This window comes from Buteo buteo, chromosome 7, assembly GCF_964188355.1.
Source record: "Buteo buteo chromosome 7, bButBut1.hap1.1, whole genome shotgun sequence".
NCBI lineage: Eukaryota > Metazoa > Chordata > Aves > Accipitriformes > Accipitridae > Buteo > Buteo buteo.
Genome location: NC_134177.1, coordinates 31325273 through 31347812, shown reverse-complemented (window position 1 = coordinate 31347812; position 22540 = coordinate 31325273). Strand labels below are relative to the sequence as shown.

The following is a 22540-nucleotide window of genomic DNA, read 5'->3' as shown; positions in this document are numbered from 1 at the left end:
AGGACTCGGGAGGGAGCAGGCAGGAGCATCCTCATCCCCAAAAGGGGCATTTGGGGCAAAAGCTCTGCGCCTCGGAGGCGGGCAGGGAAGGCTGCGATGAAGCCATCTGTGCATCTCCCAGTTCATAAATCCCTTTACGGCTGTGTCTCATACACTTTAACTGCCCCATAAATTTTTTTACAAGAGCAGCTGATGCTCCAGCCAGGATTACAAAGGGATTTACAGGATCGTAACCGAGGCTGACTCACTGATCAAAATATTGAAGAAATAAAGGAGACAATAATGCCGAAGCTTCCTGCCCACTGTCAACTCGGGATCGTTTTCAAACACCCTCTGATGTGCCCCAGGGTCTGCCCATAGGCTTGCTAAACACCAGGTTCAGCTCCCCCCTAATCTTTATCCCATCTGAATGAGCGGGATTAGGGCACCTAAACCCATTACTCATTTCTGCAAACCTCAGCCACTGGCTAATCATCACCATGCTGGCAAAAGCTGGGCGAAATGCCAGGTACCAGAGTGCAACATCAAAGGCAACCCGTGCTGAGCCTGCCTGCAAAGAGAGCTTTGTGCTCTTAAAATCGCCCCGATACTCCTAGAAACTGGATTAGGCCATTTATCACTACTGCAGATGATGGCAAATTTTTTATCACTCTTCGAAAGTTGAAGCGCTCTGCACCGTGACCCAGACTCCAGTGTTAGATTCCTTCCGACATCATTTTTCCTTGGGAATCAATATCAGAGAAAAACCCTTGCCTGCTGAATTGCCGCTGCTTCAACAGGATGCTTTCTCTGTTTCCGCTATCTCAAAGCTCCTGGCGAAGCAGCAGCAGAGATAAAGCATGAGAAATTACAACCTGAGAGACCTCATCACACCCCAAAACCCACCCCGGGCAGTCCTTGCCAGCAGCAGGCAGCCAGCAATCCCTGGGTGGCTCCTGGGAGGGACAGCAGAGCCCCACCAGGGAGGCTGTAATTGTCGTGCCGCTAAACACACAGGTGATTTGTTCCGGCGGATGCACTCGTTACTCCATTAGTTGCTCACCACAAATTTCCCACCTGTTTTGCTCCAGCATCTGCAATAACCAAGTGCCTGGAGGCTTGCTAACCTTGAAAGGGTTTTGCTGCATGTCCAGGAGCCCTGGCACCCCTGGCTTTCGGACACTGATCCTCGCATCGCCCAGCTTTACAACTAAACATAGACACCCGCTTCACTGCTTTCCTACCTGGTTTGATCACCCTGGGGTTTGGGGTGCTTGGGGCGAGCTAGGGCTGCACATGGGGTGGGGATTGTTTCAAAACAGGGAGAAAATAGGAAAAAAAAGCCTACCTGCAGCCCAACACAAGTTTAGCCATCAGGCATCAAATACATCTTCCCCCACTACCCGCAGTACAGAAACACAAAGAAAAGAGGGAGGAAAAGCAGAAGTCCATTGTATTTAAGTATCACCCGGTAGTGTTTGGAAAACAGTTTCTCATTTGCTGGGAGGTTTACAGTCCCGCACAGCTCTGCCATCACATTGGGAGGGTTTGGTATGAAGCTGAGAAGGTCAAAAGAGATTTAGTGTGCTGTTGTTGGCTTGGCTGGACTCTCCTGGCTGCCTCCAAACCCTTTCCTTCGCTGTCAGCCCTCCTGTTTTCTCTGCCAGGCTGATCGCTCCATCTCCATGCGTCCTCTCCACTCGCCCATCCTGTTCCCCTCTTCCTTGGCCATCTTTCACCCAGCCCTACATCCCGCTGCCATCCCTTTTCCCCAAGCAGGTGCTCAGGACCCAGGGATGGTTTCTTTGACAAGGCAGCAAAATGCACCTGGAAAGCATCTCTACGAGACTGTAAATGGGATTTACGTCCCACAGGGATGGGATACAAAGCCCACGGGCACCGGGTGGCAACTCCTCACCCCTTGGAGCTGCTGCTTTGCTGCTTTACTATTTCCAGCAATCCCAATAGCCTGTTGGGTGCTTTACTGGGAGCTGGAGGAGCACCAGAGCACATGTTATACACAACAGACACCTCAAATTTATTCTGGTGCGCAGCTCCACCAACTGCAAAGGTGTCTTAGGAAAAGGCCCTTCAACCTCAGCCTCTCCTAGTTGTTTGCCAAGAGGATCATCAGCCCAAAGCCAGTTAAACCTTCCCAGTCACTGGCTGCACATCCTTCCCAGAGGAGGGTGCAGGGCAAGCATCAGCCACATGGCCAGGACAGCAGCAATGCCGGTCACCAGCCCCCACTCCCCAGCCATCGGCCACACTCCCAAAATCCAGAGTCCCTTTAGCAGTAAGAGCAGCCCAGCACTGATCCTGGCCAGGGCAGAGCCTGTGGCAGGAGATCAGGAGCTCATCCCCCCTCCGCACACTGTCTCTCTCCTTTCCTTCCTCCTTTGGGAGTCTTCACAGCATCCTCTCCTCATCCCCTGTCCCACTATATCCCCCCTGCCCCACCCCCTAAATCCATCCCCATCCCTCAAATCCTGCCTGTTGCTCCTCTTTTCCCACCCACAATGCTGCAGCACTGCAAAACCCCCACAGACACCCTGACACTCAGCTGTGGACATCTCTACTCCCACCCTACAGTCCTCTCCATCTGCCCCATGGGGCTTTCATCCCCCCACCATGCACAGCTGAAGGTGGAGGAGTGGGGCACACACTGGGTGCAGGTTTAGGAGTATTTTCCCTGCCCGCTTTTCCCTGCTCACCTCGCCCGGTGCTGTAGTGCTGTAATTTATCGCTGTACACCGCCTCCTTGCTGTAGGCACGCTTCCTGGGAGAATAGGGGAGAAAACAGCCAGGCCTGAGGAACCAGTGGCTGGTGATGGCCCCGAACCACTCCCCTGCCAGCAACACTTGGCAAGCGGTGGCAGCTCGGCACTCTCTCCAGCTACGGGAGTCCCCGATCCCTCCCCTCCCAACCCAAATGTCTCACACCTATGTCTCACCGCCTTCACCTTCCAGGGACACAGCATCCCACAGGGACCCACCTGCTGCAGACAATAGAAATGGCCACCAGCGAGACGATGAAGACCACCCCAGCCGCTGCGGACCCCGCGATCAAAGGCAGCTGCTCTCTCAGCTCCGACTTGTAGTCATCTGCAAGAGAAGGATGGGGTGAATTCTCCCTTGCACACTCATGGAGTAAGAGCAGCCTCCTGGGAAGGGGTCCCGTAACACCCTCTCTGACTCCATGAGTGCTGCTCCCATGCGAGGGTGGTGGGACGAGGGGGATCCAGGCAGGTGATGAGCCAGTGCTGCATTGCACAAGAAATGATTGTCATGCTCAGCTCAAGTGTTTTGGGTTAAAAATATAGACGAGAATATCCTGGGAATCAAGTCAAACCAACAGTGTGTGGGCCTAGTTTCCCAAAGAGATGAGGTTTAAAAGGTGGCTTTGTCCATGTCTCTGGGGTTTCTCTTCCTTCAATAAATTAAAACCTGTTGGTTGTTTCGACCAAATTTAACACACGGTATCACAGATACAAAGTTCCTACACACTCTAGGAAAGGAAGGAGAGAAGAGACCCTATTAATAACCAAGCCAGCTGGGGAAGGCTGCATCAGGAGTTCACCAATATTAGATACCAGAGAGTCCACCATGCAACAGTTAACCTTGAGAGAGGCGCCCCGAACCCGAGCACCTTCACTGCAGGTCTGCTTGTAGGTTTTAAAATCTCCACAGGTGGCATGAGCCAACTCCTTTTGCAGAGCCACAGCAACCACAGCACCCCTTCCACACTGAGCATCCCTCAAACCCCCTTGCATCCCCTTGACCACCCCCTGCATCCTTCAGCAGCAGGCTGGGGTGAAAGCCAAGGTGGCACAGTGAGGACTGGATATGCCTGGAGGAATCCCAAGAAAGCCACTTGCAACGTCCATGTGTCTTCCCCCATTTTCCCCTTCTCCTGCCTTGCCCCATTAGCAGTGTGGGTACCCACAGTGGGCAGTATCCAGGAGACCCGACACTCCTGGGGGCTTCTGCAGCCCCCCAGAAACACCCCCCTCTCCAACTGTCATCAGTATGGTCTGCCAGGCTGGGCCAGCAGCCACAAGCAAGGGTTAAAATAAAATTCACTCAAAAAGAAAGCATTTAGCACCCTTTTATCTCTATTTTTCTACTCTGCTGTTAATTACTCGCAACTAGATTTATCTCTTGCATGCCGCTTAAATCCTGAGAAATTCTCATCTAACAATCAATTATTATTTAATAATCTACACTATCCATTCTTATTAAATTTCAATTAATTGCTTATTTGAGGCAGGATTTTTCTTATCACTTCTCTAATTCTGAATATTCGAGGCATTGGGGGGGGGTTATTACCATTTCCTTCCCTTGGTCACCCCACATGGTTTTCCTCTTCCTGCCCTGGCTGGTATTCAACACGAGTGCAAGCACAGGGAGGCCCAGATTTTGGAGAGAAGGGAAGTTTTAGGAAATACAGCCAGTGGGGCTGGGACCCATGGGTGTCATGTAACCGGAGCAGAAATCGTGCTGGCAGAGGCAAGAAAGGGGGTCCTTGCAGGGACTTCAGCTCCCCCAGTGTCTGAAGGGGTAGGAGGACCACAAAAGGAGCCTTGCTTCATTCACCAACTTCTGGATTTGTCCCAAAACTGGCATTAATGAAAAACGCTCCCATGAGTTATTCTCTAAAGGGATCTGGTGTTTGTGAGCGCAGGGAAAGGCTGGGGCCAGAAGAATGACAGCACAACTCTGTCAAGGAGGCCAGAAGAAGCCGTGAAGGTCATGAGCTGGCCCCTTTGACACACCACCTCAGGGTGGGAAATCAGCTTTCAGTGATGAGTGTGACCCTTCCTGCTTTGCCCTGATAGCTCAGATGCAGCTCTGACCATCCCAGGAGAACATCCCTGGAGAGCATCCCAGAAGTTCTTCCTCCAGGGATCCACACCCCCCCACTCCTCCCCCCCCTGCCGTGCCAGACTCACAGCTGATGGCAGGGGGGCTCTACCACCACGGTCAGAGGCAGGAAAGACAAAACCACAGCTTAAATAGCAGGGGAGAAAACAGAGCTAAGAGATTTAAAGCAGATTACTCCTCCAGCTGGCGATTAATAAGACACTGCTGTAAATCACCTGGCTTTTGCCACACTGCCCGCTGGGAGAAAGGTTTGTGGAGATATATTCGTTTAATCCAATTAGAGCCTGAAGCTGTCACTCGAAGCTGTCACCACCCCCTTCGCCTCCCTGACTCCCCATCCTGGACTCACCATCCGTCAGCGTCTGGAAGCACATTTTCCCGCTGTACTTGCCGTAGCCGGCCACGGTGCGGGCTCGCACCTGTACCACGTACACCATGCCGGGTCGCAGCCCCTCGATCCTGGCCGTGTTGGTCTGGCTGCGGGCCATGGAGGAGTTGTACTCGTTGTGGTCCTGTGGGCACAGTCAAGAGAGACGGTCAGCAGGGACGGGCACAGGGGACAGCAAGGGGGATGATCTGCCCTGTAGCCCACCCATCCCCATTGATGGCAGGGAAGAGGTTTATCTGCAGGGGGATAAAGCGGTGGCCCTGGTTCTGCTCCAGGAGGACAAGTGCTGGAGCCTGGGCAAGGTGGCTCGGACACTCCTGGTTGCCCTCAACCCCTGACATGGAAGATCCCACAGGAAAAGGACCCATGAGCTCTGCCTGGCCTCCAAGGAGCTGGGAAGGTCCCCACAGCATGTGCCTCCCAGGCAGCCCCCCTGGTCCCACCGCAGCAAAGAGCATGGAGCAGCAGGGGGAAACAGTAAGAGCATCCAGAGCAAAAACACTCACGTGCAGCAAATCCCTCCTCTTTGAACCACTGATGTCCCTGCACATTTCAGAAGTGTCATGCAGTTATGGAAACACCATAACATGCCCTATGAGACCATACTCAAACAGGTTCAACGGCACCTTGCCTCTACTGAGAGCCCCAGCCCCTATGGTCCCTGCTCTGCTGGCAGGAGTTCTGCCAAACCTTGGTGGAAACCTCATGCATCTCAAATCTCATTTTTTGCAACACTCCACAGTGATTTACTGTAAAGGGCCTGCTGGTGAGATCATCTAATTTTTCACATTAGAGGAATTCATTAAAGCTGGCAAGATGCAGGAGGGATGGAACAGCTTGGGCTCGGCACGGTTCACCGCAAGGGTCGAGAGCGTGTCCCCTGTGGGGAAGGATGGCTGCCAGTCAAAGGACCCAGCAGGAGACAGTGACGTGGGAGAGGGACAACCCTGATAACCTTTGCTGGTCCTCACCGTCCCTGTTCTTTCCTCCTGACACAGTGCCCATGCTCCAGGTCCCTGCTTACCCTAGCAGATACCAGAGCCAAGGCAGCAACAGGCACTGATGTGCTGGAGAAAATGCTGCCACAGGGGAGGAATTAGAATTTGTAGCCACAACATCACTCCCCTTCCTCTGGCTGCACATTGCTCCCACCCTCCAGAGCCAGCGCAGGCGACCAGGCACCTGTCCCATGGCCTGTCCCACCACCTGGACCTTCCCAACAAAGAGCCTGACTCAAAGCTTGTTGATGTTCCCCCTCTCCCAGCAAGCTCAGGACCTGAGCAGCCTCCTGGCAGTGCCGTATGAAGCTTCACGTGCCCCCATCCCACCCTCCATCGCAAGGTTTTTACCCAAGCTTACCGCTGCCGGCCTGGAGCCCACGGTGCTGCTGACATCAGGCGTGCAGATACGGCTGACCTTCTCGTAGTAGCGGATCTCATAGTCCAGGATGATGCCGTTGGGCTGCTCGGGTTGAGGCCAGGAGAGCGTGATGCTCCTCATCGTGGCACTCACCTGGTGCATGATGGGGACAGTGGAGGGTGCTGCCGAGGAAGCAGGGAGGGAGGGAAAATCAATGGAAAGCAGTAGGATCGACGGCCCTAGGGAGGGAGAAAACCTCCTGGGCATGTGGAGCATCCTGAATCTCCCAAGCCTGCAGTGGTTCGCCCCATGGGACAAGCTCCCGCATTAGCAGTGGGAAGAGCGGCATCTCAGCAGCTTACATGGAGACAGAGCAGCAAGCCGGCGAGGGAATTCTAGTATTTAAACCAATTACACTTTTTAATTAGGGGCTTAGAAATCCTCAGTGTTCCTTCTCCCTGGGATTGCTTGCTCCAAGGATGTCTCCCATGGCAGGGCAAAGACAGCAAAGCTCTCCTCAGCAGGGACAAACCAAGGCTCAATGATGGTCTCCAGCTCTGCTTGCCACCTTTTGCTGTAACAACTTCTCTAGGGGAGCCAGGACCCAGCACTGCGGGACCCTGTGCCATGGCTGCGACCCCATCTGCTGTCAGTAATAGGATGTAGGAGCAAAAATCTGCCCACCCTGAGGACGATGACAGGAAACCAGGGCAGGGACACCCCAGGCCAGCAAGGGGACCCCAGGGTCCTGGAACCTGTAGCACAGCTTTGGCTCAGCCCTGTCCCAGAGGAGCTGCTGGGTCCACTCTTAGGGGCTATCAGGTTATGCTTATCCTCAGTGCCCAAACATGCGTCTCCCAGGAGTTTTATTTCCAAAGCTCAAACACTTGCAGAATAGTCTCAAACCCTCCTTCAACTCTTTGCCTGCCCTGGGGCCATAGCGCAAGGGTGCTCAAAAGGCAGTATCTCCAGCCCTGCAGCCCCCCGAGACCTCCCAGGCAGCAAACCACAGGGGTCTCGGGCATCTTGTTGCAGCACCCCTGGAGAAAGCAAGATGCTTGGCCCTGGCCAAGCATGCAGTTGGCATCGGGTGCAAGCCCAGCGTGGTTCATCCGACCCCCTTCCCTCCATGCCATGCGTTTCTAATCAGTCCCGCCAGCTATGTAACGCACCACATTGCTCTACAAAGTGCCCCATAGTATTTCAGTTCATGCACCACACAAGCTAGGTGAGCAGGTTTCCTAAAATAGCTGCCAGGCACATTGTCTTCACTGCTGCTGCTCCCTGCCCCACTCTCTGCATGCACTGAAGCAAACCCAGGGCTGCTCTGTGCCTGCCGGGAGCTGAGCATCCCTGGAGCCAAGCATCCCCGGAGCCAAGCAAACCCAGAGCTGAGCACCCCTGGGGCTGAGCACCCCCAGAGTCAAGTATCCATGGAGCTGAGCATCCCGGAGCCGAGCATCACTGGAGCCAGGCATCTCCAGCAGCAGCAACACCGCCCTTCCACTATCAAGGACACCGAGCCTCTAGATTAGCCAGGAGTCACTTTTCCCTCCCACTTTTTGCCCTCCAAGTTATACTTGAAAGGGCCAGAGCCAGCCAATACGGCCCTGATCCTGCACTTAATCCTACTAAAAGCCTCCACGAAAGGTACCCAAGTCTCTCTGCACCCAAAGCAGCACTGGCATGACCTGCTCGCAGGGTCAGCTCCCTATCCAGCCTTCTCTGCCCTCCTCCTCCTTCTCACCGCACCCAGAGTGCAGGCAGCGCTGGGCAGGGAAGATGCCTCCTCCGCATGGGTCTGGGGCAGAGCTGAGCTTGGCACAACCGGCGTGGGGCACAGGATTGTGCTGCAGAGGCAATCTTGGGGCAGCAGGAGCCCCGCTCCATGCGGCTGCACTGGGAGATGTCGATAGTTTGGTACCGCCTTTGTTTACCTGGCGTATTTAATCCTGTATTTTTTTTTAATCTCTCCACATCCGCTCCAAGAAGATGCTTGTGGGCTGAAATTAAACACTTAGCTTGATTGCTGTTTTGTTAATTGCTGCGTTCCCCACCCCGTTAGCGCAGATAGCGGCATGCAGGCAGATGGGGCTGGGAGCAGCCCTGCGGGGTGAGATGCACCAAGCAGCCCAGATCCAGCCCTGTGTGGGGGAAGCAGGTGGAAAAACCCGCTGCAAAACCAAAGGGATTTTAGAGGGACAGCACCAATCCTGCCCTTGACACACCTGATGCGTTTCCATCAGGTTACCCTGCAGCCCATACTGTGGCACTGGGAGCACTTCCACGTTAATATTCAGCCTTTGCAAGACAAACAGGGAGCACTGGGGTACGGACAGATGGCCGTGGGTGCCCTGGCTGTTTCCAGCTTGCAGGCAGCCCCAGGGTGGGAGATGAGCAAAGAAACACCCCAAAAATCCCCCCCCCCCCGCAAAAAAAAGGCCTGGAAACAAGAGGCAAGTTTGATTGCACATGGTTCAAGAGACAGCAATGCCAGCCAGGCACAAGCATACATTTGTATTCCCTGGAGCCAGGAGACTAAAATATTTACAACAGGTTTCTCTGTCGTGCTCTCCCAAGGGAGCGGGCTGGCGAAGGCTGCCTGCATTACACACTCGGCACAAAGCAGAAATTACCATCCCCTTTCTCTGCCCAAAGCAGATCGGTTTCCATCCCCTCTGCTCCCTGTGCTCTTCATTGCAGCCCAGGACCAGGTCCCCCCTTGCCATCTGCACACCCACTCTGCCGGCATCCTGGCTTGGCCCAGAGCTGCTTGTTCAGTTCCTGATGCCTGATCGGGAACAGGGAGGGAAAGGGGCAGGGGAGCCTGGAAAAGGGGACAAGAGGAAAATGATGGGAGAGGGATGTGCCAGAGGAGACAGAGCCTGAACTCAGCCCTGGGATGCTGCTCCCTCCATGCTGTAATGCAGCCAGGCTGCATTTCAAGGCTGGATTCACCCCATCTCCCTGCTCCCACCTGGGAGAAGGGGGGAAATAGCGATGCCATTTCATCCCCAAGCAATCTAGAGGAGGATAAAAAGCAGGTATTGGTCCTCATCCCCTTCCCTCCCACAACCCAGCTTTCACTTTGCCCAGGGCGTAGGCACATCCTCCACCTCCCCCATTCCTCTCCCTCTCTCTTTTCCTGGCCTTTCTCCCCACTTGCCACCTTCCCCCTAGCCCACCCAGGGCTGGGTGCAGATTTAGCACAGCCATCACACACCGCTTACACCCTGGGAGCTTTTTCTTTTGGACACGGAGCTTCCTTCCACACACAGCTTGCAACTGGTAGGGTACAGCTAAAAAACCCCGGCACTGCGTCATCTCAGAACTCACCGGCTTGGTTGGTGGTGATGTTGACGGAGACATGCTGTGGTGGGAAGGGGCTCTTGTTGGAAACCCCATTGACAGCCTGGATTTCAAAGGTGTAGGGCGTGTGCGCCCACAGGTTGCTGATGAAGACCCGGGTCTCTGTCAGCCCCAGCTGCCTGGGGACAAAGTCCACATTGTCATCACAGCGGGAGCAGGTGCGTCGGTCTGACCGGCACTTCTTGCAAACGATGTTGTAGGTGACGTCATCCCGACCCCCCGTCTCTCGCGGCGGGTGCCACTCCAGGATGATGGACGTCTCATTGACAATGGAGATGACATTACGGGGTCCGGAAGGGACACCTGCAGGAAAGGAGAGCACTTGAGATGGGTCCTTGCCCAAAACATCACGCTCAGCTCTACTGGGGGCTCCAGCACGGAGAAGGACACCCCACAACTCTGTCTGTCGGTCTACCCATCACCTCCTGTCTTGGGAGAGATTTGGTCTCCATGGCTTTGCCTAATGCAGGGTCAGGCTCTCCCTATCAGCAATGCCGGCCCCCATCTCCGACCTCTCACACAGAGGGGCTTCACAGTTGGGGATGAGGACTCCCATGCCACAAACCCACATAGACTCCAAAAAAAGCCTCATGCAGAGTGCACGCAGATCTATCTGCCAAGACGGATCCACTTTAATGATCAGGAGATGCCAAGATAGCTCCAGTGCTTGCGTGGAGAAGTACCTCAAACAGATTATCACATCAAGAGAAATGCCACTTAGCCAGCACTGCCCAGAAACAGAGGAACAGTGGGTGAAAAGAGAGTCCAAAATGGGAAGTGGTTATTAACAGTTCAATATCTCACATTGGGAGCCTGGGTATATAACAGCATGGAGGAGAGCCGGCACTGCTCACTGGTTTGTAAGCAGCTTGGATGTTGGATGAGAGATCAAAACTGCATTGATCAAATCCACTGGGAGCCATCGCAAACGCTTCGGAGGACAGGAATTGAACGCAGCTCTGATTGCGAGCGCTGCCAGAACGGGGCCGGAGTCCATAGGGAGTGATTCAGGAGGAATCCAGGTGGGACAGCATCATCGAGGCACAAACATATGTCTGCCCAGGTCTGGGGAAGGATTTAGGGTTAGCTGGAATGGCTCTGCAGCCAAAACCAAAAAATCCAGCTGCTGGGTTATATTAAATAAGGAAAGTGATTAATTACTTGTGCTGGCTGGGCTCGGTGCTGCACTTCCGAGGAAGAAAAAGGACTTTGCCATGATGTGGGGAGCAATAAAAATGATGGAGGACTTGACCTGCGAGAAAAGGTTAAGAGAGCGAAGCACACTTTGTCTTGGGGAAAACCATCCCAGGGGAGCCCTCCACATGTGTGTGCTGGGGAACATTGTTAGCAGCTGCAGATAAATTAGCCCCATTAGTGGCTGAGGATGGGATGGGCAGAGGCGGCTTCATCTGCACGGGGGTGACATGGCTGGTGGGATGGAGAGGTTGTTCTGCATGGAGGACCTCTGGCTGACCCCCTGCTCCAGCCACTGCTGCCAGCCAGCCCAGGGGGGCTGTGGGTGGCCATCCCTGCCCAGGCCCCTGCCTGCACTGCCGTCTCCCCCCTCTCTCTTAATCGCACCTAGGCAGGCACCGTGGGAGCCTCTCTGAGCCATTGCCACAGATACTGCGGATAAAAGTGTTGTGTTAAAATGCCTAGAGAAATGACAGCCTTAAAAAAAAATTGAAATTAAAAAATTCCCTTCCCTTTAATTCTTCTCCTCTTTAGCAGAGTAAACATGCATGTTGGGGAGCAGTTGTCAGTGCAGTGTCCTTGCTGGAAAGCGCTTGCATGGACTTGAGGCTTCCCCAAAATTCCAGCAGCACACAGAGGAGATGTCAAAGGAGGTTTATGGGTGGATGGGTAGGGGACACATCAGGGGCAGGAGCAGGTGTAAGGACACCAATTCCCTGGGGGGAGCCAGACTGGAGGACTCACAAAGGCTGGGGACAAGGATCAGTAAATAGCAAGTTACCCCCAAAAAGCTGCAACCTGTCTCAGGAACCTTAATCCAATCCCCCTCTTCATACCTTAAGCAGACAGCATCTTTTCAAGCTTTTTTTCAAGAAAAAGGGAGAAAACCATCTCTCTTCCCCGGCCCAGCAGCAAACCACTGTCCCCTCGAATTCCTCCCCCTTTAATTGCAGCCCCTTCCCTCCTCTGCTAGGGGTACAGGGCAGGAACCACACTTGCAGGCATTGCTGCCGGGAAGGGCTCTGGTCCAGGGCAGCACCTGCAGCTCCATGATAATATTTACCCCTCTAACATAGAGAAACTTTGTCAGCAAACAGCTGGCACCTCAAATTAGAGCGTTGTAAAATTAAGCATTGATGAGAAGAAATAAAAATCAGCAAGTAGACTTTTTTATACTGTATTCCTATAGTGCAGCAATACTGTATATCAGCTACATAAAGAGACATAATAAAGATATATACATTATCTGTGGTTGTGCTACCTGCTGACTACCTTCGGTCTGACAGCTCAAGTGATCCAGCAAAACATGCAAATCCTTTCCTCATTTCCGACAAGGCACTCCTCAGCACCAAGGGTCAGGAGCATCCTCATGCTAAAGCTCCCTGATGGGCTGATTCAAGGGCCTGGAGCATATTTGGGGGGGGGAAGGGGGGGCAGGGCAGATGAGTCTGAGACTCATGTTCCCAGCAGGCTGAAGAGCACAGCAGCTCGCTCTTCTCTCCTGGGCTCTTTTCTCACCAAAAGACAGGCTTGAGGCCACTGCTGCCATCCCAGGCAGCTCAAGCAGACAGCCGAGCAGTGATGCATCACACGCAACGCCGTGCTGAATACCAATGCTTAGCGCACCCTTTCTCCCTATAAAAAAATACTCCATCTGCAAGACTATGAACAAGACAGCAACAACAGATAACTTTAAATTCTAATTTATCCTCAGGACTATCTCCCTGCCATCACCACCACTGCCAGGGTGAAGTATAAATTCAAATGACTGCCAGAGAGGCAGGCTGTGGGGCCACCCCATCGCTCATTGTTTGGTGCGTGCCGCGGCAGTGTCCCAGGAAAACAGAGCAAAGGGTGATGCAACATCACCTGCTTATGCTGGTACAGCAGTGAAGGGATTCGTGCCAGCGCGAGGAGCACATGAGGCAGTGCCATGTTGTGTGAAGAGGGATGGATATCCCCAGCCCTCCGCAAAGCTAAACCTTTGTGGTGGGTTGACTTCGGCTGGCTGCCAGACGCCCACCCAGCCACTCTCTTGCTCTCTTCCGCAGCCGGACGGGAGGGAGAAAATAAGATGAAAACTCTTGTGGGTTGAAACTTTCTCCCTGCCGCTCCCCCAGCAGCAGAGAGGAGTGAGACCCTGCAGCCCCCCCGCCAACCCTGATCTGTTGTTACTCACTGGTGCAGGCAGCTGCTGGTGGGTCGAAATCTGCCCGGTAGTAGCCATTGCGGCACGTGCAGACTGGCGAGGCCTCAGCAGTGGAGCGGCTGTTGGAGGGGCATGGTGTGCAGACCCCCACACCCTGGCTGGCCTTGAACGTCCCTGCTGGGCAGGCTGCAAGAGAAAGGAGAGGAAAGTGGTTGGGTGCCGAACCATCCCGGGGAGGAGGCAAAAGCAGGTCCTGTCCTTGAAACAGGGCAGAAAGAAAAAGAAAAGAAAGAAAGAAAAGAAAAAAGTCACAGAAAAGTTGCACATCTGCATCAGAGCTAAATGGGGTAGCACCTTCCTATGAAGCTACGATGGGCATAATTTTCCATGCTGGCCATTAGTTATTTCTAGAGCCACCAGGAAAGCACTGAAATCACACAGCAATGGTACAATAATTAGCCAGGCAGAGCAAGGGGGCTGCAGTAGCTCCTTTGCTGCCCACTGCTCATACCCAGGCAGGGGGACGGTGGGGGGCTGCGGGACCCCCTTCCCTGGCAGCTCCCATGGGGATGGGGACATAAACATGCAGGGGCAGGACAGCGTTCCTCTTCTGCTGACCCAAAACGTCCCTTTCCAGCACCCCAATGGCATGGCTCAGGTCTTGCATCTCTTTTTCCATGCAAAATTTGAATACTTAATTAAAAAGTTGATGTGACACCCATAACAGTGTCTTACAGGTCCATCCCATTAATCCCCTGCAGACTGGGGCTAATAACCTTTCCAGCCTTCAGCCTCTGAGTTCATTCAAGCAGGAAATGGTAACTAATTCATAAGCGAGAAGATGCTCCAGTTACAGTGAGGCTTTAATCAGTGACGGGGGGAGGTTTCATTAATCAACCGTTTCGCTGCTCTGCGGTTAGACGATAAAGATGGAGTGACAAAGATGGGGTCCCTCGTCCCTGCCCCACCCCACCAGTCCTCACCAACTAGGCGCTGATGAACATATGCTCATCCATCCTTGACATCAAACAAAACCCTTGGGTGACCCCTACAAAACTTAAGGCTGCAGAAGGTAATATCTGTATTTTGGCACATGTACTCGAGGGACCAGACCTCCAGGTCCACCTCCCAGCTGGGGGGAGATAGTTCATGGCCTCGCGCATACAGTGGTCCTGCCTCCGTTTGGCTCCCAGTTCTGCCCCTGCGATGCTGTTCACCTCCAAGGCATGGCTCTGCAGAGAAACACCCTAAGTGTCTCATAAACACGGCGATGATTGAGATAATGGAAAGTGCCTCTTAGCCCCTGTCTGCTGCATCAGGATATGAGGCATCTCCTAGCAGCCATGAAGAGGAAATTAATAGGAGCAAGCAGGAGTAACCACTTTGATGCAATTTCCTTGGGAGATAGTGGACCATCTAATCTTTATTGGAGCCCTTTAACCTGTCATTCAAAACTCATGAAGGCCTCTTGCTCACACAGTCTTTCCAGATATTAAAAGATGATAAAAAAGGATAAATCAAAACAATATTTTACAATTTTATTATTCAGGGGACTTTTTTCCCCCGCCTGAGGCACACAACTGGCTGCAATGAACTGTCTCTTTCCAACAGCACTAACAGCTGAGTGGGGACGTGACATCCCAGAGGGACCAACCACCATCTCACACTGCCCTTCCTCCTGCCCACCACAGGAGGACTGCCCAAGTCCTCCACATCCTACCGCAGCCATCCCACACATATGGCCTCTTAGGGAAACACTTAGGGCCATAACCCACCACCTCATGCAGATAGGCAGCTAGTCACACGGGTTCACCATGCACTGCAGGACACTGGGTGGGCACATGAGGGCTTGAGGGGAAACTTCAGGATGCCAGAGCAGAAGGCAGCCGGATGCAGACCCTTTCCTGAGCCATGCACACAGCCCTATGCCCTGTAACAGCACGAGGAAGCATGCAGTTACACCAGACACACAAGGCAGGAGACACGACCACGTGTGCACACCAGACTTCGAGGTGGATCTCCATTTCTTCACCTCTCCCTTCCCACCAGCACCTCCCCGCAATGTCTCAGCAGCATTGCACTCCCGCCAGCAAGCTTTAGTATCCATGAGATGTGCAATGGGTGACTTGTGGGCTCTAGAGCTGGAGGACATGTTGAGAAAAGTGCCTGAAACAGGCTAGGCTCTTTGGAGGAGCAGGAAAGAGAGGGCAGTGGTACCAGGGAACAGCCACCTGTATTTTGATGGAAGGGGACAGGAGAGGAAGGAAGACGAGAGGGTCACAGCACTATGAACACGCCTCGGTTTAAAGCATAGGGGCATGTTGGTGGGTCGGTTGAAGGGGTTTGTGAATTTTTAATTACAATTAATCCAAGTGATGCTTTGTCAAAATACCTGAACAAAGTACACTCCACAACCCAGTGTCCTCAGGTTTCTTTCATCACTTTGCTTATCCGCAAATTCCTGTAATCTGCAGGCACGTGGGTCTTAATTGTTATTATTACCAATTAGCTCTTCTCTCCTGTAATTACACTGTGCTTGTCTAAAGTCTCCTGCAGTTTCAGGGGAGGCTAATGCCTTCTCCTTCCTCCCAAAAGAGCAGCCCTCTGCTCTCGCTGTTGCATGTGTCTCCCCTCTTTCTGAGGGAGCTGAACCATGAACCTCACACTGAAGATGAAGCCAAAACCCCCAAACCCCTGCAATGCCACAGTGGGATCTATAGAGACCTGCACAGCGTGGGATCCATAACCCTTCAGATGGTAAACACGCAGTCCGAGTGCAAGGCTTGGGTAGAGGGCTCGAGCCCAGGAGGGAGCAATAAATCACCCCACTAATGGGAAGCGCAATATTTGCCTTGATTTAAGGGCTGCTGCAAGAAAGTTTCCCAGAGCTGGGAAGGGCTGGATCCACAACAGCACCTCGGACAAGTGCGGGGTGAGGCTCTGCCTCATCTTTCCCTGTGGAAATGGGCTCCTTCTGCCGGTGCCCAGGCTGTGGCGCAATCTGCATCTCTTCAGCCCGGAGAAGAATTAATTGATTGTTGATTATGTGGGCTGGATAAGATTAATGATGTGCTTAACTACCCATTTCCTCACGTTTAAGCACTAGGAGTGTGTTTGTAAATGATGAGGCACGAAACCCGGCCGTGCTGCTCAGCAGCTTCAGCGCTTGCCAGGGCTGCCTGCTCAGCACTTAAACCCACCCCCATAACCCAAAGCTGCCTGCGGATCAGTTGTCCTGCCTGCACATCAGGGACGTCACGCATCCCGGGCAGCGACGGCCAGGGGTTTGCAGGCAGGGCCCCTTTTCCAGGGCTGATGCAGGCATTCGGGGGTGGGAGGAAGCATTGTTGGGGGACTACTTAAACCCAGGCTTGCAGCGAGAAGTCATCACTGGTGGTTTGAGGGGAAATAAAAAATAGATGCAAGTCGCTCTCATGCCCAAGCGGTGATGGTAGGGGTGGCAGCTGATTTGCAGTGCCCCACCGGGCTGGATGCAGCTGGGTGACTCCCAGCCAGAGCTTCTCCTCTTACCCCCCAAAGGCTTGGGGTGGGGATTCAGCCACATCCCACATGGGGTAAAACACCCCAGACCTGCAGCCCCATCGCTGCCTCCCTCCTCACTCTGCAGCTTGCATAGGGCGGAATGAATTATTGAAGCAGTAGTAGCACGCAGCAGCAGCGCAAGGCTTTTTGCTGCTGAACTCTCCTGTCTTAACAGTATGTATCTTGCATCCTTATATTTCGGGTGCCAGGGGTCCTAAAAAGAGCCGGAGGTAAGCAGGATCTCTCTGCTCATCCACCACTGCTCCTGCCCAAGGCAAGTCACTGTCAACACACCAGACACTCTGTGGAAAGGGTGCAAGAGCGGGGGGATCCAAGCATTTCATTCTTCAAACTAAATCCTCTCGGTTAGGACCTGGAACTTGCACTTTTTAATTACTCTCTCAGGGAAGCTTTAGTCAAAAAAAAAAAAGAAGAAAGAAAGAAAGAAAGGAGACATCTCCTCTATATTAACTTGCTCTAAAGCTCCCTGGAGACACGGAGTGGCATTTTTCCTTAGCAGGTTTTAAAATAGGAGCTTCTGCAAAGAATTACAGACTTCAGCTCACGATTCAGCAAGCCCACCTCCTCCCCCCGACCCTCGCCAGCACCCCACCGCAGCTCCCTTCGCTCGCAGCAAACCAAGTCTGCACCATCTCATCATTTCCATGTCCCTAACGTCCCTACTGGGACAGAGCTAACCACAGTTGCCAGGTATTCCCAAATTCATGCTTGTTTTGGGTTCCCTTTTGGATCCAATGCCTTTGCAGGGCAAACTCAGTGTCTTTAAGCACACCTGTGGTCACCCTGGCACAGCAGGTGATGAAAAGATGGGTTAGAAATAGCAGGGCTGCCTGCACAGGGTGATGCCCTCAAGCAAGCTGGAGGCATGGAGAGGACTGCCACGTGCAAAGGCACTAAAAAGCCTGGATGATCCAGCCTTGCTCCAAAAAGACACGTGGCCGGCACCTTCCAGCACCCCCAGGAGATAAGCAGTGGGGAAGGTGCACTGTTGGGTTTGAGGACACCACGGGCCAGGAACAAAGGAGGAACTGCCGCTCATTGCACTTACAGCCCTCTGGAAAAGGATTCAAGGCCATTTCCCTCCTTTCTGCAAATGACAATTTTTCATTAAGAAAAAACACTGGCTCCTAAAACTGACACTTTCTGCAAGAGGTTCACAATTTTTCGATGAAACCCAAAAAACCAGAGGGAGATGCTTGCTAGAAACCCCTTGTATGTTTTGCAGACACCTTCGACACAAAATGTATTTAACTTTAAGAACGCTAAAAAAAGAAAAAAAGGAAAAAAAAAAGTGCCTATCCATTTTTCAGCCTTCAAATTGATTAGCCCCAGTTACGGGTATTTTAGTGGCAAGGCAGCTCTCCTTCCCGTCCTGCTGCCTCCACATACAGCCTGCTGCATGCAGGCTAGGAAGCCCTCCTAGATGCTTTCAGCTGAAAGACACCATCCAGGCAAATAAACACCCACATGAAATTGCTTGCTACAGAAAAATGACGTTTAGAAGATGTTGTGATTACAGGGGCAGGCACTCCAGCAGCCAGCACAGCTTTCCGGGGCGACTGCCGGCTCAGCTCTCGCTCGCCCTCATGGGCAGGCAGCACTGGGGGGACCAGTGGCACTGCGTCCCCTGGGGACACACACACTGGGCTGCAGAGGCCCAACGCTGCCACAGGCTGTAACGCAACCGATGCTTTTGGGTTTCAATCCCTTTGATGTGATGATGACACCAGGGATGCAGGCTGCAGTTTGGGGGAAAAACAGCAGAATGAGGCAAGCTGTAACCCACACACCCCCACTCCCCAGCGGGGGCTGCCATCTCCCCATCTTCAAAGGGCAACGAGGGTGCTGCCTTCCCACCCCACTTTCATCTCCCTTGTTATCCTTCCCACAAACATCCAAGCAGAGAGTGGGTGCCCGTTGCCAGAGGTTTAATTGCATCCCCGACTTGATGCTCTCCCGTCATCCCTTCCCTCCTGCATCTATGTTAGGGAGGGGATTGGGGGGTTGGTTAGTGGGGTTTTTTCCCCCATTTCTACTTGTTAATGATCCAATTCCCTTTTATATCAAGCCAAGTGCTTCTCCTGAGCACCTCACCCCTGGCATAGCCACAGTGAGCTCTGCAGGCAGCCGGCAATGCTGGCGGGTGTCCTGCCGTACCACCCTCCACGAGGCATCCACAAATTAATCCGGAGAGGTTTCTGTATTCAGAACAATGCCATGCTCCAGTGAGGAGGGGTGGGAGGGTACCCATCGCAGGCATCCTGCCTTCCTGACCATGCCAAGAAGGGAGACAGGGATCAGACCTGGCCCTGAAACAACCTGTCAGCCACCAAATCTCCTTTCCTACATCCAGTCCTTGGGGAAGGGTGAGGAGCATGACCCAGACAGGGAAACACCAGAGTCCGAGCAACCCCAGCCCCAAAGCATCCTCAGACAGACAGATGGACACTTGCTCCTGCAGGGAGGGAGCTCAACACAAGCCCCTGAGCAATGCCAGAAAACCCTGGCACCCTGGGGACAGGACAACCCAGCAGAGCCTTGTCCCAAGGAGGAATAAAACTTCATTTTGGTGCAAACTTCACCATTTTTGCAGCCAAACGCACAAACTCTCACAATTTCGGAACACCCAGAGCCGCTCCCACCTCAGGGCCAAGCGCTCACCCAACCTAATTACAAACAGCACCCACCTCATTGCATTGCATTTCCATATTTCAGCGCTGTATGGGCAGAAATTCATGAGATAAACATGAGCTTCCCAGCATCTGGGTTCACATCCTGTGGGCAACAGGCTGCATCTCTCCCCAATGCGTGGAAGGAAGAGGCCCCAGCTCCTCGTGATGCAACCGGTTAATTAAACCAGCCCTTCACCTCTGCAGGAGTAGGTTTAGATCTGGCTTGGGACATACATAAAGTCAGGGGCTTCTAAGCCTGGCCCACCATAGTTTATTTGTGAAGGAAAAGTAAAATTCAATGTGGTTTTTCCCTTCTCAGGGGTTTGGGGTTTTTTTCTGCTCTTCTTCTCACAGCTGAGAAATGAATGGAAGTGGGGCAGGATTTCAAAGGTGCTTGCGGAGTAGGTAGCTGCACAAGGCCAGTTAGAGGCAACAGGGTGTGAGAGTGCATGCGTGTTTACCTCTCCCGAAAATCCCATCCCTCATCAACCAAGGATTTGCTCCCCTGGGGTAAACTGAGGTGCTCGCAGACCGAACCATGCACGCTTGGCTGCAAACAAGACACAGCTGATGCTCGCCCAGAAGAAGTGTTTCTCTTCCAGGAAGGTGGGCTTGGGAAAATTAAGGGTCTCTGAATGCAGAAGAGCTTCAACACCAACAGTTTAGCTGATATCATGACCTTAAATGAGTTTAAGCTTAGAGCATGGCATGGAAGCAGCCGTTTTTGGCTCCCACATGCCCTGCCACTCGCCACCTGCAGCATCCCTCTTCCCAATAGGTCCATGCTTGCCCATTTAATCACCACTCTGGGCTTGACTTTCTCTGTTTTTCGTGGTTGGAGGGATTTTGAAGGTCTAAAGACGAAACCTCTCCCAGATCCACTTCTTGGATGAGAAAGGGGAGAGCACACATGCCCTGGGCAGACGGTGCCGCGGGGCTGCCAGCTCACCACAGAGCAGGGAAACTCACTTTGCTCTCCAAAACAGTCAACTGGGGGGGGACAGGGATTGGGGACACGGACGGATGGACACAGAAACCAACTACTCCTCAAGGTCACTTTTGCAAATCACTTTTCTCCCACTTGGGTTTTGCTCCGCTTTAGTTTCCACTTTGCACCAGGCCAAGGCTGCCTGGTCTCGCGCTGCAGCTCCCCTTCCTTTCCATAAACCAACCATTGAAATAACAATGCCCAACCTTCTGCTCCAGCACTTTTGCCTGTGAAATCAGGTGTGAAACATGGCTGGCGGGCACATGGCACAGCTTGTGGAGACCCCCCAGCCCATCTCCATTTCTCCCCAGTGTTTCAGCTCTTCCCCCTTGGGAATTAAAGCACCACTATGGAGAAGAGGAGAAAGGTATTACAGGGAAGGATGAGGCTGGCGCTCCCTTTCTGAGCACCCGCTTTCAGTGATCAAATGCTAAATGATTTGATCAAACTCTAGACAACTCACCTGTGTATGCAGGGAGGTTTACCATCCTAATGCTGCCCGAGTTTATTATTACGAGTCAACAAATGAAGGGGGGATGAAGTTCTTGGCAATGATTTGAGGCTATTTGACCTCCTTATACTCTTTAAAAATATATTTAGCAGCTGCAGTCTTCCATGGGCTCTTCCCTCTACTGGGGCCGTCAGCCCTGCAAGCAGGACAGAGTTGGGTTTGTCATTGCTGCCCCAAACCCTCACGAGCAGCAGAGCCGGGAGCTATCTGAATAGTAGCTGCAAATTAAATGCCATGGCACAGCTCTCCCTGGGGACGTGATATAAGGAAAGGGGAGATTGATTTACCAGCAAATAGACAGAGGTGTCCAACCCCCTACTCCTGGGCTTCCCCACCCCAACCAGCGCTAGATGAACATTTTATATCTCTGCTGTATGTTAAAACCAGAGCTAAGGGGTGGGGAGGAAGCCAAGAAATCCATCCTACACCAGTGATGAAAAACAATTTAAGGAAAGAAAGGGTGAGCGGGACGGGCGTGCTGCCAGGGAGCCGGACGGCATCAGGAGCAGAGCGGCCAGGGGAAGCACTGAGGCTCCAGTGGCAGGGCAGGAAAGATGAGGTCTGCCCACCCCACCTCCAGCACCCCCAGCCCCACCACTTTGTCCATTTTTAACAAACATGGTGGTTTATCACAGCCAGGTGCCCTGTCTTAATGACAGCACAGCTGTAATCTGGATTTCAGGAAACCCTTACAACCTGGGGCACGCTTGGTTTTAATGAGGGTGATATACCTAAGGCTCAGCTTAAGGTGGCTGGTACTACAAAGGCAAGCAATGCTCATGTACCACCTTGGAGATGCTGACGTGCATCAGATTACACCAGTTCTGGTCAACTGGGCCAAGCACAAGCCAGAGAGAGGACCACCAGGAGCAGTCCCAGTGAGCAGGTGCATCCCCAGCACTGCAATGTCACCTGCAATGAACCTCCCAGTGAGTTTGAAGAAAACAACTAGGGAGGATCAAGATTCAGGCCGGGACTCATGTCCCAAAAATACAAGCCCCAGAAGATGCTCTGCTCTCCCGCCAGGCATTGGGCTTGATACAGGAGTGACAGGGAAAGATTATTTCCACTGTGAACTGCAGCAATGAGAGACTCCAGGAGTTGATGGACACGCACTGGAAGCCGTACGGAAGAGCTGATACTTTCATGTACCACTTAAGCCAGCACATCGCGTTCACCCCTCAACACCTAGGTGAGCTATTGAGCCACCTAATGAGCAGGAAAACGAGCTACCACAAAAATTCATGGTGAATCTCAGAGAGTAGCTCTTCCCCCAGGTACAGAAGTGCTGGCAGGGGCTGTAGTTAGAAGCCCCCTGAAAACGATGCATCTTTGCTTTGCAACCAGCAGAGCCCCCCTGGAGATTTAGGGAACCATTCATGTCACTCCATAACTCCAGCCTCTCTTCTGACTCAGAAATCGAGGCAGCATCACCCCTGGGCTCCCCAAAGCACAACCTCCCCCAGCTGGGAAGTAAACATCT

General features: G+C 52.9%; 1 protein-coding gene across 4 annotated transcripts in view; it reads right to left on the bottom strand.

Moving 5' to 3' along the window:
* The window catches only part of EPHB1 (EPH receptor B1), an 84922-nt gene that overhangs the window by 17399 nt on the left and 44983 nt on the right, over positions 1-22540 (bottom strand). For 3 of the 4 annotated variants that reach the window (XM_075032203.1, XM_075032204.1, XM_075032205.1), the window contains exons 4-9: positions 13353-13508; positions 9947-10282; positions 6611-6792; positions 5213-5375; positions 2976-3084; positions 2694-2758 (exon numbers count right to left, since the gene is read on the bottom strand). In XM_075032203.1, coding sequence (XP_074888304.1) covers positions 2694-2758; positions 2976-3084; positions 5213-5375; positions 6611-6792; positions 9947-10282; positions 13353-13508 — 1011 coding nt within the window. Of the gene's footprint in view, positions 1-2693; positions 2759-2975; positions 3085-5212; positions 5376-6610; positions 6793-9276; positions 9438-9946; positions 10283-13352; positions 13509-22540 lie in introns of those variants that run through there. The other variant, XM_075032206.1, reaches the window with a different exon arrangement.